A 15197-nucleotide genomic window follows, 5' to 3' on the forward strand; every position below is an offset into this window, starting at 1 on the left:
GATTCTATGATACTGACAAGGAGGCTATTTATTCTTCATTGCACCTTATTTTCCAGTCATTTAAAACAAAACTGAATTTAAGTTTTGAAAAAAATTCATTATTGCTGCTACTTGGGAGAAGAAGTTTCCAAAGGTCTGGCATCCATTAATTTTTCTGTCTATTAAGTTTAACTGGAATATGTGGCAACATTCTTTCAGATTATGTCAAACATCTCTCCGTTCAGTTTTTATCCTTTCCAAAGAACCCTCTTTTTCAGTTTAGTATTACAGCTTTACAATTCTTTCTGGATTACATAAAATCCTGAACTTAAAATGACTGCATGAAAATGTACAATTAAGAAAATCTACTCCTAGAATCAAGTAAGAAAATTAAGGAAAAATCAACCATGAGAAATGGGAAAAAATTATGTAGCTTTTCCTTCTGAAAAGTGATCTTAAATGTGATGTAAAAAAGCATGCAACTGCCTTACCTTTTCAAGTTCTGCTTCTACAGCTTTCTTTTCTCTAATAGCTCGTTCAATTTGACACTGTTTTTCTCCACATTCCTGTTTTTCAAAAGTCATTTTAAGATAAATCTAATAAAAAAATAACTCTAAAAATTCAAGAAGTGTCAAAATTTAAAACCAGCCATTGTAAATGTAATTCTTGCTGCTGATATGAATGCATTTGATTATAATTACCTGCTCATTATTTTCTCTATAGGATCAGTCTCATTCATAATACAGACCCAAGACATGTAAAATGAAAGCTTTTTTAAAGAAATTTAACCCATACATTGTGCATATGCACTGAGCTCTTTTGATCTCCCATACAACTTGTTACAAGTGCTTGGTTCATTCAAGAATGTGATGACTGTAACGCACAGACTTTCTCTTAGCATGTTTATCAACTTTCATATACGTCATTTCTACATACCCAACTATAGATATGATATGGTACAGATACTCAGCTTTCCAAGCTTTATCCGTGAAAGAAACAGGAATACCTAAGAAATGCCATCACATGGGAAATATTTGCTAGAGCACAGAAACTCACTGAATTGATGCTTGTGAACTAAACCTACGTCAAGGAATAAACGTACACAAAGAAATGGGTGGATCTGCAGAACTGCATAATTTTATGCACAGACAGTCAAATTTTCAGGGAAGGTAAGGTACGACTGTATATGCATAAGGCAAATCTGTACATTAAAATGAAGTTTCAAACCAAATATGCTTTATACCTAAACATGAATCTCTGCACCAACTGTTATGACACTGCACATGACTGCTTTTCAAGTAATGTGAAAGGCACTCTGTATTTAATGTCTGGAGTTATGAAGGATGTAAAGTGCTATACAGTAATAAAACACAGACCTAGACAATTACCCATTATTCGTATTTTAGTTGACTGCATTTTAACCAGAATTTAGCATTCTACTTCGTCAACAAAAACTAGAAATCACATTCTGCTATCAAAAATACTTTCATCAGTCAACACCATACCATCTGAAGAGCTGAAAGTTCTTCTTCTAGTCGAGAAATCTGCACCTTATACTGTTTCTTTGCCATGTCTACCTGTGATCAAAGCCAAAGTAGAACACACAAACCCATGAACTATTTTTCCATCTTGTTTTTTTATATATAAATATATATATTTATATATATTCTATATGCGCTGCATATATATAAAAATATCTTGGATTGCAATAACTGACAAATCTTATTGTACAAATGTTAGAAGAATGTTTATTATTAACCCATACTTCTTAAAAAAAAAAAAAAAGGCAGAAAGGAAGACATCACAACAAGGCCTTATATAAAGAACACTAATTCTATCAAGAAAGCTGCTATCAGGTGCAAGATATTTGCAATTTGTGTAACAAGACACTTCTAGATCACATAAAATAAGTATTTGTTAATACCTGGAGAAACATGACAACTCATAGTTTAAAATTTTACTTTTTGTGCCTTTGATAGATTCACTTCTACCGAGACAATTTCAAAATAAGAAATAGGGAATTTCTAAGCTTCTAAATTCTATTCAGTAAAGTACTGTCACAACCAAAGTGGTTATCCTAGTTGCTCTTTAGCTCTTGTACTTCCTCTGAAGCACTTACGAAAGTTTTAAGTAATCCATGCAATTTTTGTGATTCTTTCAGGTAACCATAAATGGAAAGCACAAACTGTATCATCATAGGCTCTGAAAATTTAGGTAGTATGCTCCTGACACCTCTTGAAATTAAAGGATTGGAAAGAAAAATAATCCTTTCATCCCTATACAGTACACAGGCACATTGTGTCACAGAGACAAAAGTTAAAGGAGTCAAAATTAACTACACCACTGAAAACTTAAAAAAACGAAATAATTGCTTTACGCTGTTGTTTACTTGCAACAAAAGACATTGCCAACATATGCTTTTATTTCCTCTGGAGCTTGTCTTAAAGTAAGTCTCTCTGACATGCAGGTAATTACTGAGAACCTCCAGGTAGATTAGTCAGCATTTTAACTGCAGACAGGAAGCAACATAGAGAAAATTAATTTTGTGACTAGTCTTTTATCAGAAGAGCTTCAAGATTTCAGCTGCTTATAACAACTAAATCATAAAGAGACTACAACATCATTTTTAGACATTTCTCTACCAAATTCTAGTTCATGACATTGAGACTTTTGGTTGTTAGCTTTACTGGGTAGAAGAGTCTTACTTGCCTAAATAGGGGAATATTTTTAAGTACTGAGATGCCACAAAACTGGCAGTATAACATTCAACAGGTCCTATGACAAGCATCCATCAGCAACTTCTCAAATGAGGCCACGTGTCATTAATTAAGTAACTTGGATAGCAATGCAACAGTGTGTTGACGTGCCACTGAACACAATCTCTGAGATAAAAGAAAGTGCCATTGTTTACATCTTCACAGTACAGCCTTCTCTACACCACTGTCTGCACAAACATCAACACTTCTTTCTTGAGAAATTTCAGAATATCATTTAGTTTGGAAGAATTTATGTCTAGATAACAAACCTGAAAAGTACAGTAGTGTTGGCATGCTGCCTTGCTATCTGTATTACCCAAACACTTGTAAGAAAACTGCTCATGATCATGCACCATCTACAGCTTTTCATGGTGAGGAAAACCAAAAAATCTACCCATTTCTTCTAAACATCATAACTTACTGCTTTTCTAATTCTTGCAGCATTATCTTCTGCGAATCGAGACATTTCATATTTCATTTTTTTAATTTCCTCTTCCTTTTTTTTCTCCCTAGAGAATGCCTAGAAAAAAAAATCACAACTTGAAACAGTACTGGCATTTCAGTGGTGACAAAGCAGCTAGCACTGAGAGAAGAAACCACACAGTCACTGTTCAAAACACCTTTCTTCCTTTTTGCTTTGGAGTAGCTTGACACTAAGACCCAACTAGAGAACAAGAACAGTGAGCATTTTGCATTAAATACACCTTCTTATACATCAGTACCACACAAAAAGTTAGCATCAGTAGATGCCTTTTTCTCGAGACTTATTATTGGACCTTCAGATTTTGGCTGGGTGTAGAATTACACAGAAGAAAGCATAGGAACTCAGAGCTACTCTCCCATGTTCTCATTTAGGGGCAGATCTGTAATAAAAAATACCCATAATGATGCATAGGCAGTTCTCTGTTAGGAAACAAATGAGATACACAAATCTATGGGGAAATTATGAGAAGGAAAAGATGGCACCAAAGGATTTCCTAAATAACTATAAATACATGAGAAGACTGTAACAAGATGATAACCCCTTTCTGTATATAGCAAGAACAATCACAGAAGTTTAACTACAGTAACATGCAGAACCCTAAGCTTTGTCAATAGTTTATTCTGGAAGCAGGCCAGAAGGTAGCAGGATTTTCTTCAAGAAGCTAGTTCCCTTTTCTGTCAGAAAAAAAGGAGGTAGGTCTGCTTCCTTTGTCACAGAATTGAAATCAGGAAGGGCAACACTAACTTTAATATTTAAAAAGTTAAAGTAAAAATCTAGTTTAGACACTCAGGAGGCTCCTCAGGTTTAAAAAGCAACTTCAGACTAAAAGGGAGCATTTCTCTCCTTAATTGCTCAACGGTTCAACACGTTAGTTCAAATAAAGTAAATTCTAAGATTTTCCTGTTTATTCCCATGGACTTTAACTACACTGGGTTTCACTTACTGATGGCTACAGTCATCAGATATGTGTTAAAGTTCTGTCCTGACAGCAAACACAATTCATTAGAGGTCTAAAATTCTGACTGAAACTGAAGCCTAGCATTAAAAAAAGAGCCCATATTAGACAAAAGTTTTCCAAGCCCTGTAATCTATCCCCAAAAGGGGCAAAGAACAGACTTCTGTAAAGTTAAGAACTGGGAAAAAAAGGCTTTTTTTTGATCAACAGACACATCAAGACTTCCTGGATTAAACCCTGTTCTTTAGGAAGTGTTGGTGGATAGTCCTGTCCTGACTTTGACCATTTTCGTATCTACATACTTTTGGCATACCCTTCATGCTATGACAGTTTAAACATGTATTGTATATAAAAAAAAAAAGTTTAATTTTCTTTGTTGACTTCTCCTACACTTCCTTGTTTTTCCTATGTCTTCCTGAAATGGATTGATCAAAACTGCACATGAAGGTGGCACTATGTTTAAAGACATCTTTATTCACTCTGCATTCACTCTACACATTCTATTCATCATATTGAGGACCACAGAGGATTGTGCAAGTATATTCTTTAGAGACATCCACACTATCTCCTAAACCATTTTTTGTCTGGTAAGACTAAATTCAGCAACCAGTATGGCACATTTGGATTTCTTCTGCCATTTTATAATACATGAATAAACACCTTGGCAAATTCTTCCTGACTGCAAACTTCACCCACTGATTGCTCAGACACTTTTTCAGTTTCAATATCTGAACACAGAACTCACTCTCTTGCTCACCTATGCCCATTGTGTAACAAAAAAGTTCCTTTTAGTTTTAGCTTTTCTTTCCTAAGTTAGAAATTCATAACACAACCTTTGTTTTTATTCTGACAGTCCAATTTGTTTATAAGAAACAAGAAACATCTGTTGACAAGAAACTCTGTAAAAATTTTTTGAAAATTCAAGTTCAGGTACAGTATTATCACTTAGTCACCTTTATCCAGACACTCAACATATTCTTTGAAATTTGTACTGTAGAACAAGTCTAACTAATATATGGTCATATCAGAGTTTGTTATCTTACGCACTATGCACTTGTTGTAATTTTAGTACAACAGACATGCAACTTGGTTGTGTATGCACCGCACAACTGTAAGTGATTAAAGTATTGTAATAACTAAGAAGTATCTTCAACATTTGCCTTACCCAACTTTTTTGTAGGTTAGCTTCTTGTAAGAGGTGTATGTAATCTTGGGTTTTTGCAACAGCATCATGCTTCTCCCTTACTAGATTAGCAATCTTTTTCTGAAGTTCCACAATTTGTTTCTCCCAGGCTGCTCTTTCTTTTCTCTGCTGTTGAGCATCTTGGACAGTAATGCTTAATCTACAAGATAGTAATAATTTTACTAATTTAACAATAAGATGGTTAATTAATACACTAATACTTGCAAACTAAACTAATAAGATGTATTCATAAGTTGCCAAAACTGCATTCCTGGTTTTCTGCTTGTTTTTGGACAGAGTCTTTGAGCTTAATATCCATCAAGTCCTAGAAACAAACAGCACTAAAAGAGTTAACTCAGATACCTAATCTTAGATCCTTAGAAGAATGTTGCTATGCTGGGATACATCACTGCAAATGTTCTATGTTAAAACAGAATATAACAGCCCCAGAAGGCATACAGTTTTCCTCTGTGTAGGAAATGGAATAACTGGATGTGAGCAATGAAGTTGCAGCTATACCATTAGAACAAGAAACTACTGGTAATTTTACAACAGCTTGGAAAATCTTGTTTAATTGTTATTGTCAGTAGTGGTAAGCATGAAAAAGAGCAAGAAAGCCTCAGAGGTATCCTCAAAAAATCTCAAAGTTTCACAAGTACTGCTGGTTCAATGAAGTTCATGGTTCTAAATATCCACTGAGAGCACTTCAGAAAACAGAGACAACCATCATATCTTTGTAGAACCAAAGCCCAATTTTTCCAAGACCAAAAACTTACAGAAAACAGTAAAATGAGCTAATTCCTTCAGACATTCTAAAATAAACTTAAGATCCTCCAAAATGCTAAGGCCAGCAAAATTCATCAAGTAGAGGTAGCCTCACTAGCCTGTGCAACAACTTGAGACAGTACTTGACCACAGATTTACAAGGTTGGTTCCCTAGTAATTATTTGGGTTCTAGAGTTATTGAAGAGTCATGCCTGCAAGGCTGGCCAAGAATGGAAGATGAACAGTCACACAATTATTTCAGTAAGAAACTTACATATTCTTAACTCTCAAGTCATTTGACTAATGTTAATAATTCAACAACATGAATTAACTTCAAGTTTGTGATACTTGAATCAAAAATCACTGTGCTCAGCCAAGTGTCTTATCCTTGAAAATGAAAGGGGAAAAAATTCACATAAAAGCACCCAAGTTTTACATCTTCCAGTAGACAGTGCTGGAATTTAAGTTCTACTCCTTAGCTCAAACTTTTGTAATTAGCATTTATTGTTAAGAAAGGAGCTTTAACAATGTCATTATCTTTTTCTGTGTAAATATTGCTGAACTAACACCTCAAAACAAATCCTATCTAACACAGAGGCGAAAAAATCACTTCAAAACCTTCTAGTTTACATAAACATTTTCAAATTTCAGTGTCAATGGTTTTCTTTAGAGTTCCACCCAAAGCTAACAACAGTTGAGTAACTAGAATTTATGTACTAGAACGAAACATATATGCCTCATTTTTTCTCCATTATAGTCAATAAAATCAGATGGCCTGTTTATCATTTTAAAAACACTGAAATCAGAAGCTATTCTGAAAGGTTGCAGAATATAACAAGATTGAGAGCAGCCAAGCATAAGATACCTGTATTTTGAGAAAACAGAGCTGCTCAGAAACACAAAACCCAGAGGCTGAAAAAACCCACAGCATTTAAACTTACTTGCATGTATTGTGTGATTAAAACCCAAGGAGCGATTGTTACCTTGTTTCTAGTTGTTTTATCCTAGTCTGCATTTGATACAAGTGTCTGCCAAATGCTGCTTCTCTTTGCTGGTCAAATAACATGTTTTCTTCCTAGAAAGAATGTATGCATTATCCAGACATCATCTGACCTTCAATGAACAAAGTAAGTATGTACTAACATAAAACAAGTTAGAGAACAATTTGGGATTAATTTTATGTCAGCATTCAGGTAACTGACTAGCCATTCAATTGCAATAGAAAATATTCCTTTCTCTACCTTTCTCTCCAACTGGGTTTGAAGCCTTTTTGTTGATCTGGTCATTTCATCAACCTTAACATTTGCTGTCTGCTCATCTTTTCTGGCTTGCCTGTATAAAGAAAATAGTCTGTGACTCACATTTCAATTATTACAGGGAAAAAAAACAACCAACAGATCAATTACAACTTTGTTGAAATAGCTGTGAAGTGCAGTCAAATTTCATAACACTGCTCCTACAGGGCAGAAAACTTTTCTCCCTTCTCCTTCTTACTGTGTAGCATAGTGAAAGAGGAACAACAGATTCATTAAACAATTGTTCTGTGAAAATGACTTCTTTAAGACCTCTAACAGGAAGGTGTATGTGTTGATTACATATTTGAGAGGACAAGGCAAACAAGAACTTCAAGTCAAAGTCAGCTTAAATATAACCAGCCACAGATACTTCATAGAAAAATCATTTACAGAATTAGATTTCACTTTTTATAGCAACCTGACCAGGAATTAAAAAAAAAAAATAAAAAAAAAATTAACCACTTCTGAAGAATTTGACTGATGTGCTTTGTAACTTGAAGAGGTTTTACATGAGGTTTAGTTAATGAATCAGATTTCCTCCAAAGTAGAAAAACTTATTGCAATGGGCAACCCTCCTACTCTAACTTGACAGCAGAAAGACTGAGTCCTTCACCTGGGGTGTAACCCAATTAATTCAGGCTGCATATCAGGCTAAATTTAAAGACCAATGATAGCATGTATGATACAGTTAAAAAAAAGAGCAAATATATTAGATAAGGTAATGCAAACTGGAGCACCAATAGTAATGAAAGAAGCTAGAAAATATTTAAATAATCAATATGAAGCAAAACAATCCCTATAGTGACTTTGATTTAATGACATAAAAGACAAGAACCTATTATACCTACATGAAAATCTTAAGCAAGCTATACATAATCCCAGCAATTCCATAGCAAATACTTAATTTCAGCTTAATTAATCAGAAAAGCTAATTTTGTTACAGCTTCCTTTAAAAGCAAAAAACAAAGTTAAAAACATTATTTCCAGACATGTGGTCCTCATTGCAGGTCCAGAAGTTTGATCTTATTCCATCTGAATTATGCACCTTTCTCCTACAAAAAGTACTGTGTTAAACCTATGAGGATGTTAAGCTGCTTTCCTCCAGATATTTAAAATGTGCTGTAAACCAAACAAAACCTTAAAATCCAGCAAAAGGAGAAGCAAACAAAGTCATAAAACTCAGAAAAGCTTAAATATAAAAAATGAATTTTAAGGAACAAATTCAGATTCAGGTAAAATTCAGAGGTGTGTGTTTAACAGGCAACAAATTAATTCAAAAGATTCAGATTTTATTCTTCACTGTGCAATAAATCTTTAACATAACCTTGGCAAGTTCCCTGTTTAAAAGAATTAAGATTCTGAAATGCAGGTAGGCTCTAGCAATGCCTGTTTTCTTAGTTTATATATTTTACCTACCAATATTTAAAAATATTTCATTAGCATATAGATTAAAACATTTTTAATATCCTCAGCAAAACTCAACAGTTCAAGCTACCACAAAGACCATTAGGTCACTGACTGTTAAGCATCCACTCTCCAGAGACAGCTGCTAGTAGTTAATTAAACAGAACAGCAATACAGTGAACTAAATGATTAGCTGTATACAACAGAGCTTTGAAACACTAAAGCACAAATAAATGTTTCAGTAAAAATTCTAGCATATAAGCATATAAGCATATTCAGTAAAAATTCTAGCATATAAGCATATTCAAACCTCAATTCTCTACAGAAATACATCAAATATTACACTGTCTCTAAGAGTGGCATATTATGGCCCTTCAATAGCTAGCATAATCGTACATAAATGGTACAATGTAGTACATTTTAAATTCAGTTTATGTTAACATTGATGAGAAGCAATGATTTAGGTCTTAAGCACTTCTTAAGGAGTTTTTGCCCAAATTTCAGTTTTTTATTTTGGGTAAAGTCTGATCAAAAGAATAAAAGCTAACATCAAGCTGAAAATAACTTCCATCAGAATTCTTCATTTTGTCTTCTTTTTCCCAGATTACTTGCCAAATCTTAATCTAACAGTATTCTTTTAGGCACATGTACTGGAAGCATAGCATGACAATATGTCAGGAGCATGCTTAAAGTGTTTCACGGCTACATGTCAGATTGCATACTTTGATATAATTAAAGTATCTAAAGTTTATCAAAACACATTTATAAATTTAGCAGTATCAAAATGTCCAAAATTACATTCAATCTAGGCCACAAAAACCTAAATCAAACCTAAATTCTCTTATACACAAGTTTGTTTTTTTTTAGGTCTACTTTTCTGCTCCTGACTTTTTACTTTACCATCATAAATCAATGTGTATCTATTAAAATCAATCTAAAGGATTGGAATTGTATGTAATATATGCTATATAATTCATGCACACTACATCTATGTAACTTTGTGTTAAGAGAAACAAGTTGTAAAATATGCCAGATTTTTTTGAAAAAAATCACTGCAGCACTTTTAGACCTATACAGAGCTGCTGTCATTAGCTTTACAAATATAACAGCACCGCTTTCAGGTTTACAAGAACTTCTAGCTGCTCTGAGAGGACACAAGTGCAATCAGAGCCCATAATTAGATGCAAAAATCCTCCAAGATCCTCTTTTCCCAAAACTGAGAATGCTATAAGGGAGTGTAACAATGACAAAGGTTGCTCACTGCCAGCCAGATTAAACAGTTCCAGAAAGACTTCTAAAACAGCAGCTTGAAAGGAAACATTAAATCTCATGACTGTGGGTGAGAGACCTTAGAGAGAATTTAGACATTTACTGAGTATCTAAAATAGGTTCAGTTTATGCTAATTGCTTTCAGCCCCACTTATTACATGAGTCACTGTAAGCATGTCAATGCAAGGGCAAAGATTTACAGATGAATAAGAGATCAAAACAGTAATTCAATACTAATATCCTCTGCAAAGAAAGAAATTCCAAATAAAGTAGGGATATGAAAATGTTATTTCCCTTCTAAGAACAGTAGCACAAGCAAATTGCAAGTGATGACTAAGTTTGGAAATATTTTATTTTGGCAAATACCCCAAGTACCATGTTAATCCTTGATTGCTTGTCATAACACTTGTTTTCCAAAACATGATTTATGAAAACAGTTTTCCCAAAGAAAAATCCTGACTAATAAAAATGAGAGGTCCTAATAAGTCCCTCTCAAAAACACATTTTCAGTGACTGAGATAACCTGGCATTTGTAAGCAGGTTCTGGTCCTACATTTATTGTACAAAAGGAAATGTAAAATTAAATATTGTTTAAAACAAGATTTTTCTAGTAAGTAAACAACACTGTACCAATTGGGGTGAAAGCTTAATAGTGGAAGCAGCTAATTTTTATTGCTCTAACAGCAAGAAAGCTTGGATGCATGCAATCTTAAAAAAAAACCCAACTTTTAAATTGGTTAATAAATATTCAACCATGACCAATATTCAACAGTAATAAATCTATTCATTCACCCTCAACCTGTACCTTTAAATGTGGGTTTTGTGACACAGTAACATTAATATCTATGAATAGTACAACTAGACTCATTAAACAGATGCTGAAATTCATGTAATACCCAATCTTTACAGTGACAACCACTCAGCACTACAACAGATAGCAGTGGCTTTTCATGTAATATTTTGGATGGGTTCAGAAGAGAGGAGAGGGAAGGTCAGATGCAGCCAACCTAGGTTTCTCAATACCAGCACTGCTTGCAAAAACTGCATACAAAATTGAGTGCATGCACACAGAGAGCCATCTTTAACTGTTAACATAAAAATAGGAGTGATTTTTATCATTTTGGGGGTGATGTTCTTTAAAAATCAAAATAGAAAACCACCTAACAAAATCACAGCAGTTCAACTATGTTAAATATTTTAATCACAGTACTGAAGGTAATTACAGTATCTAAAAATCAAAGGAAAATTTAACTCCAAATTTAAGCACATTATACATTTTATGCCTATAAATGTAAATGTTTATTTTAAAGAGCTTATTTAAAGTTTTAGGATAATGCTATAAAAGAAAAAAAAAATCATCACTGGTTGATAACGAGTCCATTTCTTTTTTATTGTCATTCGACAAATCCACTGGTTACTAAAATTTTAGTTTTACCTCAACCACCACTAATTAGAAGGGTTAACTGATACAGTAAACTGGCACTGAACAGACTCTGGCTGTAAATACAAATAATCATGAAATTGTGTCACAGCTATTTTCCTTGATATACTTCAGGAATATAGTTAGTACTTCTCTTACCTCTAATTTCCAAAGAGCCCACATTTTATCCCTCTTTATTGAGAAACAGTAAATGGAAATTTTATTAACACCATTCAAATCTAAAACTACTTTGAACATTCAAATTTCAGAATGTTAATGGTAATTACGTCACTGGATTTTGAGTAAATTGTCTTCTACTTAAAATTTATCTCCAAAGTAAATTTTGCTGTGATATTGACACTTTGCTCTTTTTAAGCCAACAGTCAAATGTTGAATATTTCAGAAAACAGCTGAGACAAATAACACTAACTGGAAATATGCTACCCTAACACAGTTATGCACACAGTTCTAACAAACTTAAGAGGCTTTAACTGAAACCATTGTAACTATCATTATCAAGGCAGTTTACAGTATAAACAAGGCCCATGATATAGCAGCAGGTTAGAAAAAGCTATAGAACAGATAATAATTTTTTAATTGCCTGGTTTATACCTCAGTTGTTTTTGTTGGTTCTGTAGTTCCACATTTTGTTGTGCTACAATTTGCAGAAGCTGTTGATTAGTCTGCAAAATAAGAAGATACATGTAACATGCTCCTTATGGTATTGAAAATAGGTGTTTAGAATTGTGACAGGGCATTTCTACAGAACATAATACCATTAAAATAGCCAGCAAGGTCTATTTAACACTGTGGCTCATCTCCAAGGTTTAGATAGAGTATTTTAGAAAGGCAAACACAGAAGTGATTTTAATTAATCCTCCCCATATTTTGGTAGCATAGAAACTTCCTGAGATGAGAATTGTAATACCTCAGACCAACTGTTTGCGTTTGCATCTAGTTTAGGTGCCTGGAATACCTTATGACAACGAACAGAATAGTAGAACACATGGAAAGTAGAGACAACAAAAACAATGAGCAATTGCTACTCCTTCATTTTTTCTATGCCAGCAAGAGCTGCCATTGTCCTTCAACTGCTTTATCATTTAAGAATCATTTCCTATTTTTGTTATGCTACTAGCCTTTTCTGGATCTTACGTATACTTTACACTGAGATATTAGAGATGACCACAGCTGCAGGCAGCATTCAAGATGCAATTGCGTTTTGGACTTAAACACAATATATTCCTTACCCCATGTCCTAATAATTGCTAACATCCTTGTTGCTTTTTTGACTGTTGCTAAGAATTGTTTTCAGACACTTCCTACATCTAAAATACCTGTTCTGAGTGGTAACAGTTAATTGCAAGACCATCACAGAGCAGGCAAAATGAAAGCTCCCTCTTGCCCACATGCATTATTTTGTTTTTAATACCAATGTCAGATGAAATTCACTCAGATACTCAAGATCATGAGATCTTTCTGCAAATTTCTGCAGTTTAATTTAGTTTTCACTACCCTAAGTAGCTTGACATCAGCAGTTAACACTTGCCCCAACACTGAATCTCATTTAATTTATAAATATGAACATCTCTAATCTGAGCACATCTAGGAAATACAGCTGTTTGACCACAATAAAAAATATCTGACTATTTTCTGACTTTATTTCCTATTTTTCAGTTTGTTAGTTCAAGAAAGGTCATGCTTCTTTATCCCATGACATCTTTACACCTATTGGTTATTTTTGGATAAGAGTATGGATTACCATACGCCTATCCTTTGGATACGACAAATGGATTACCTTTATGTTAACATCATCCGTTTCATCTCCTTCCATGAGTTCACGTATTTTACTCTCTCTCCTCTCCATATCAACTCTTTCCAATTTTATGATTTTAAGCATTCAGTGATTTTTTTTTTAGGTACCTAGTACTGATGTTGTAATAGCAGATTAAAAGCGTGTAACCGCAAAATCCTCAGCAAAACTGCTTCAAAAGCTCATAACTGTATTTGCCTGAGATTTTTTTTTTTAGACAGCTACCTCCCAATAACTCTAAAGAATCTATCTTTACAGAATAGTGAATTTTGAAATGACATAATACACAAGGTTTCTCTCAGACTGTTATTTCGCTTTTATTAACAGGACAGCTACTTGCAAGATACAGTTCCGTACTAATCTGCAATATACTACACAACATTGGTAAGGGCTCAACTGGAATATTTTACTGTTTCCAGCACCACAGTTCAAGAATGACGACACAATGGGAAAGAATTTAAAGGTGAGCTATGAGAATGATCAGATATGTTAAAAAGAAGGTCAAAGAACATTTAAAGACTTCACTGGCTTTGAACAGAATACAAAAGTGGGGAAAGGGAATAGATGGCAATAGAGAAGTTTCAATAACAGAGGCACCATGACAAAGAATGTAATAATCTTTCCTTCATACCTACACTATTTCACACCAAAGAAATTTGGCCAGTATTTTAACAAGAATATTTTAACAGGAGGTCACATCTGAGGAAAAAGGGTTCCAGTGACAAAGACAGAAGACAGTAGACTACCTACAGTAGGTCAGGATTTCACCTTGATTTTTTTACAGTATTCAAAGTTTTTGTTAATCCTGAGAAGTCCTAGCCTAAATCTTAGAGACTAAGGTGTCTCATAATCCAAGTATATGGATGAAGCACTGGTAGATGATCATTGCTCAGAAAAACATTTGAAAAGTTTGACAACAGACACTGAAGCCAGCAGTGCCAAACAATCAGTAAACATGTGGCAGAGAATAGCCTGTATAAAAGGTGATAATTAAATTTTTCCTTTCTGGAGATGGCTTTGGATGTGTGTAACTGAAGTGTACTCACCACATACTCAGATTAGGAGTGTAACCTGACTTCCTGAAGAAAGAGCTAACATAATATTAAGAGCTAGCCTCTCAACCAGGCTGACCAGGTGTTTGGAATTAAGGAAAAAAAGAGCTGTTACTACTTGATTTTTGACTCCTCCCCAGAAAAGTGCAATTCTGAAAGGCACGATTTCTTTTTCAACAAGGTATATATGAAGGACTTTTTGCTTTTCTTTTATACTTTGAGGCTCTAGTAGAACCCCTCCCCCATAATTTACTAGGTCATTTTTCAGAAGTTTTACTTACCAACTCTTTCTTTTCATTGGCTATGCGCAGTTGCTGAGTCAACCGCTGAAAACCAGTCAGCTGATCCTAAAAAGAGAATTCAGAGCTTGCTATAATTATTATCATCATAAAGAGTGTATAATTATAGAGTTTCATAGTCAACTGAAAACATTTCCCCAAAACATATACACACTGCAGGAAATTCAATATGCCTTTGTAGATTTTAATTAGATTGCTTTTATCTGTTGACGTAGTAACCTGGATAATTAGATGTGCTACTGAAATATGTATCCAAGTTTCACTCAGTTATAAATTACCTCCTTCCAATACTCATACATACTTATTCCCAAAATATGAAAACATAAGCAGTGCCTTTAAAGTGCCACATAGACTATGATGCTATTATATGTATTTTTGCTAAGCACAGTAGCAGACCCACCCCTCAATTAAAAACAGCAAAAAAAAATCATGATTTCCAACCCTGCAATTCAAACACATCTACATGCACGACTATCTTGTGTGCATATATATATATACACAGTAAGACTCCATGTCCTCTGCA

General features: G+C 34.1%; 1 protein-coding gene across 2 annotated transcripts in view; it reads right to left on the minus strand.

Moving 5' to 3' along the window:
• SCLT1 (sodium channel and clathrin linker 1) overlaps positions 1-15197 on the minus strand; it is a 33708-nt gene that overhangs the window by 13833 nt on the left and 4678 nt on the right. For both annotated transcript variants that reach the window (XM_062611717.1, XM_062611716.1), the window contains exons 9-16: positions 14657-14722; positions 12123-12193; positions 7364-7454; positions 7106-7197; positions 5340-5517; positions 3157-3255; positions 1485-1556; positions 471-545 (exon numbers count right to left, since the gene is read on the minus strand). In XM_062611717.1, coding sequence (XP_062467701.1) covers positions 471-545; positions 1485-1556; positions 3157-3255; positions 5340-5517; positions 7106-7197; positions 7364-7454; positions 12123-12193; positions 14657-14722 — 744 coding nt within the window. The remainder of the gene's footprint in view (positions 1-470; positions 546-1484; positions 1557-3156; positions 3256-5339; positions 5518-7105; positions 7198-7363; positions 7455-12122; positions 12194-14656; positions 14723-15197) is intronic.

Source organism: Pezoporus occidentalis, unplaced genomic scaffold (assembly GCF_034315485.1).
Source record: "Pezoporus occidentalis ecotype Australia unplaced genomic scaffold, CSIRO_AGI_Poc_V1 ctg156, whole genome shotgun sequence".
Classification (NCBI taxonomy): domain Eukaryota; kingdom Metazoa; phylum Chordata; class Aves; order Psittaciformes; family Psittacidae; genus Pezoporus; species Pezoporus occidentalis.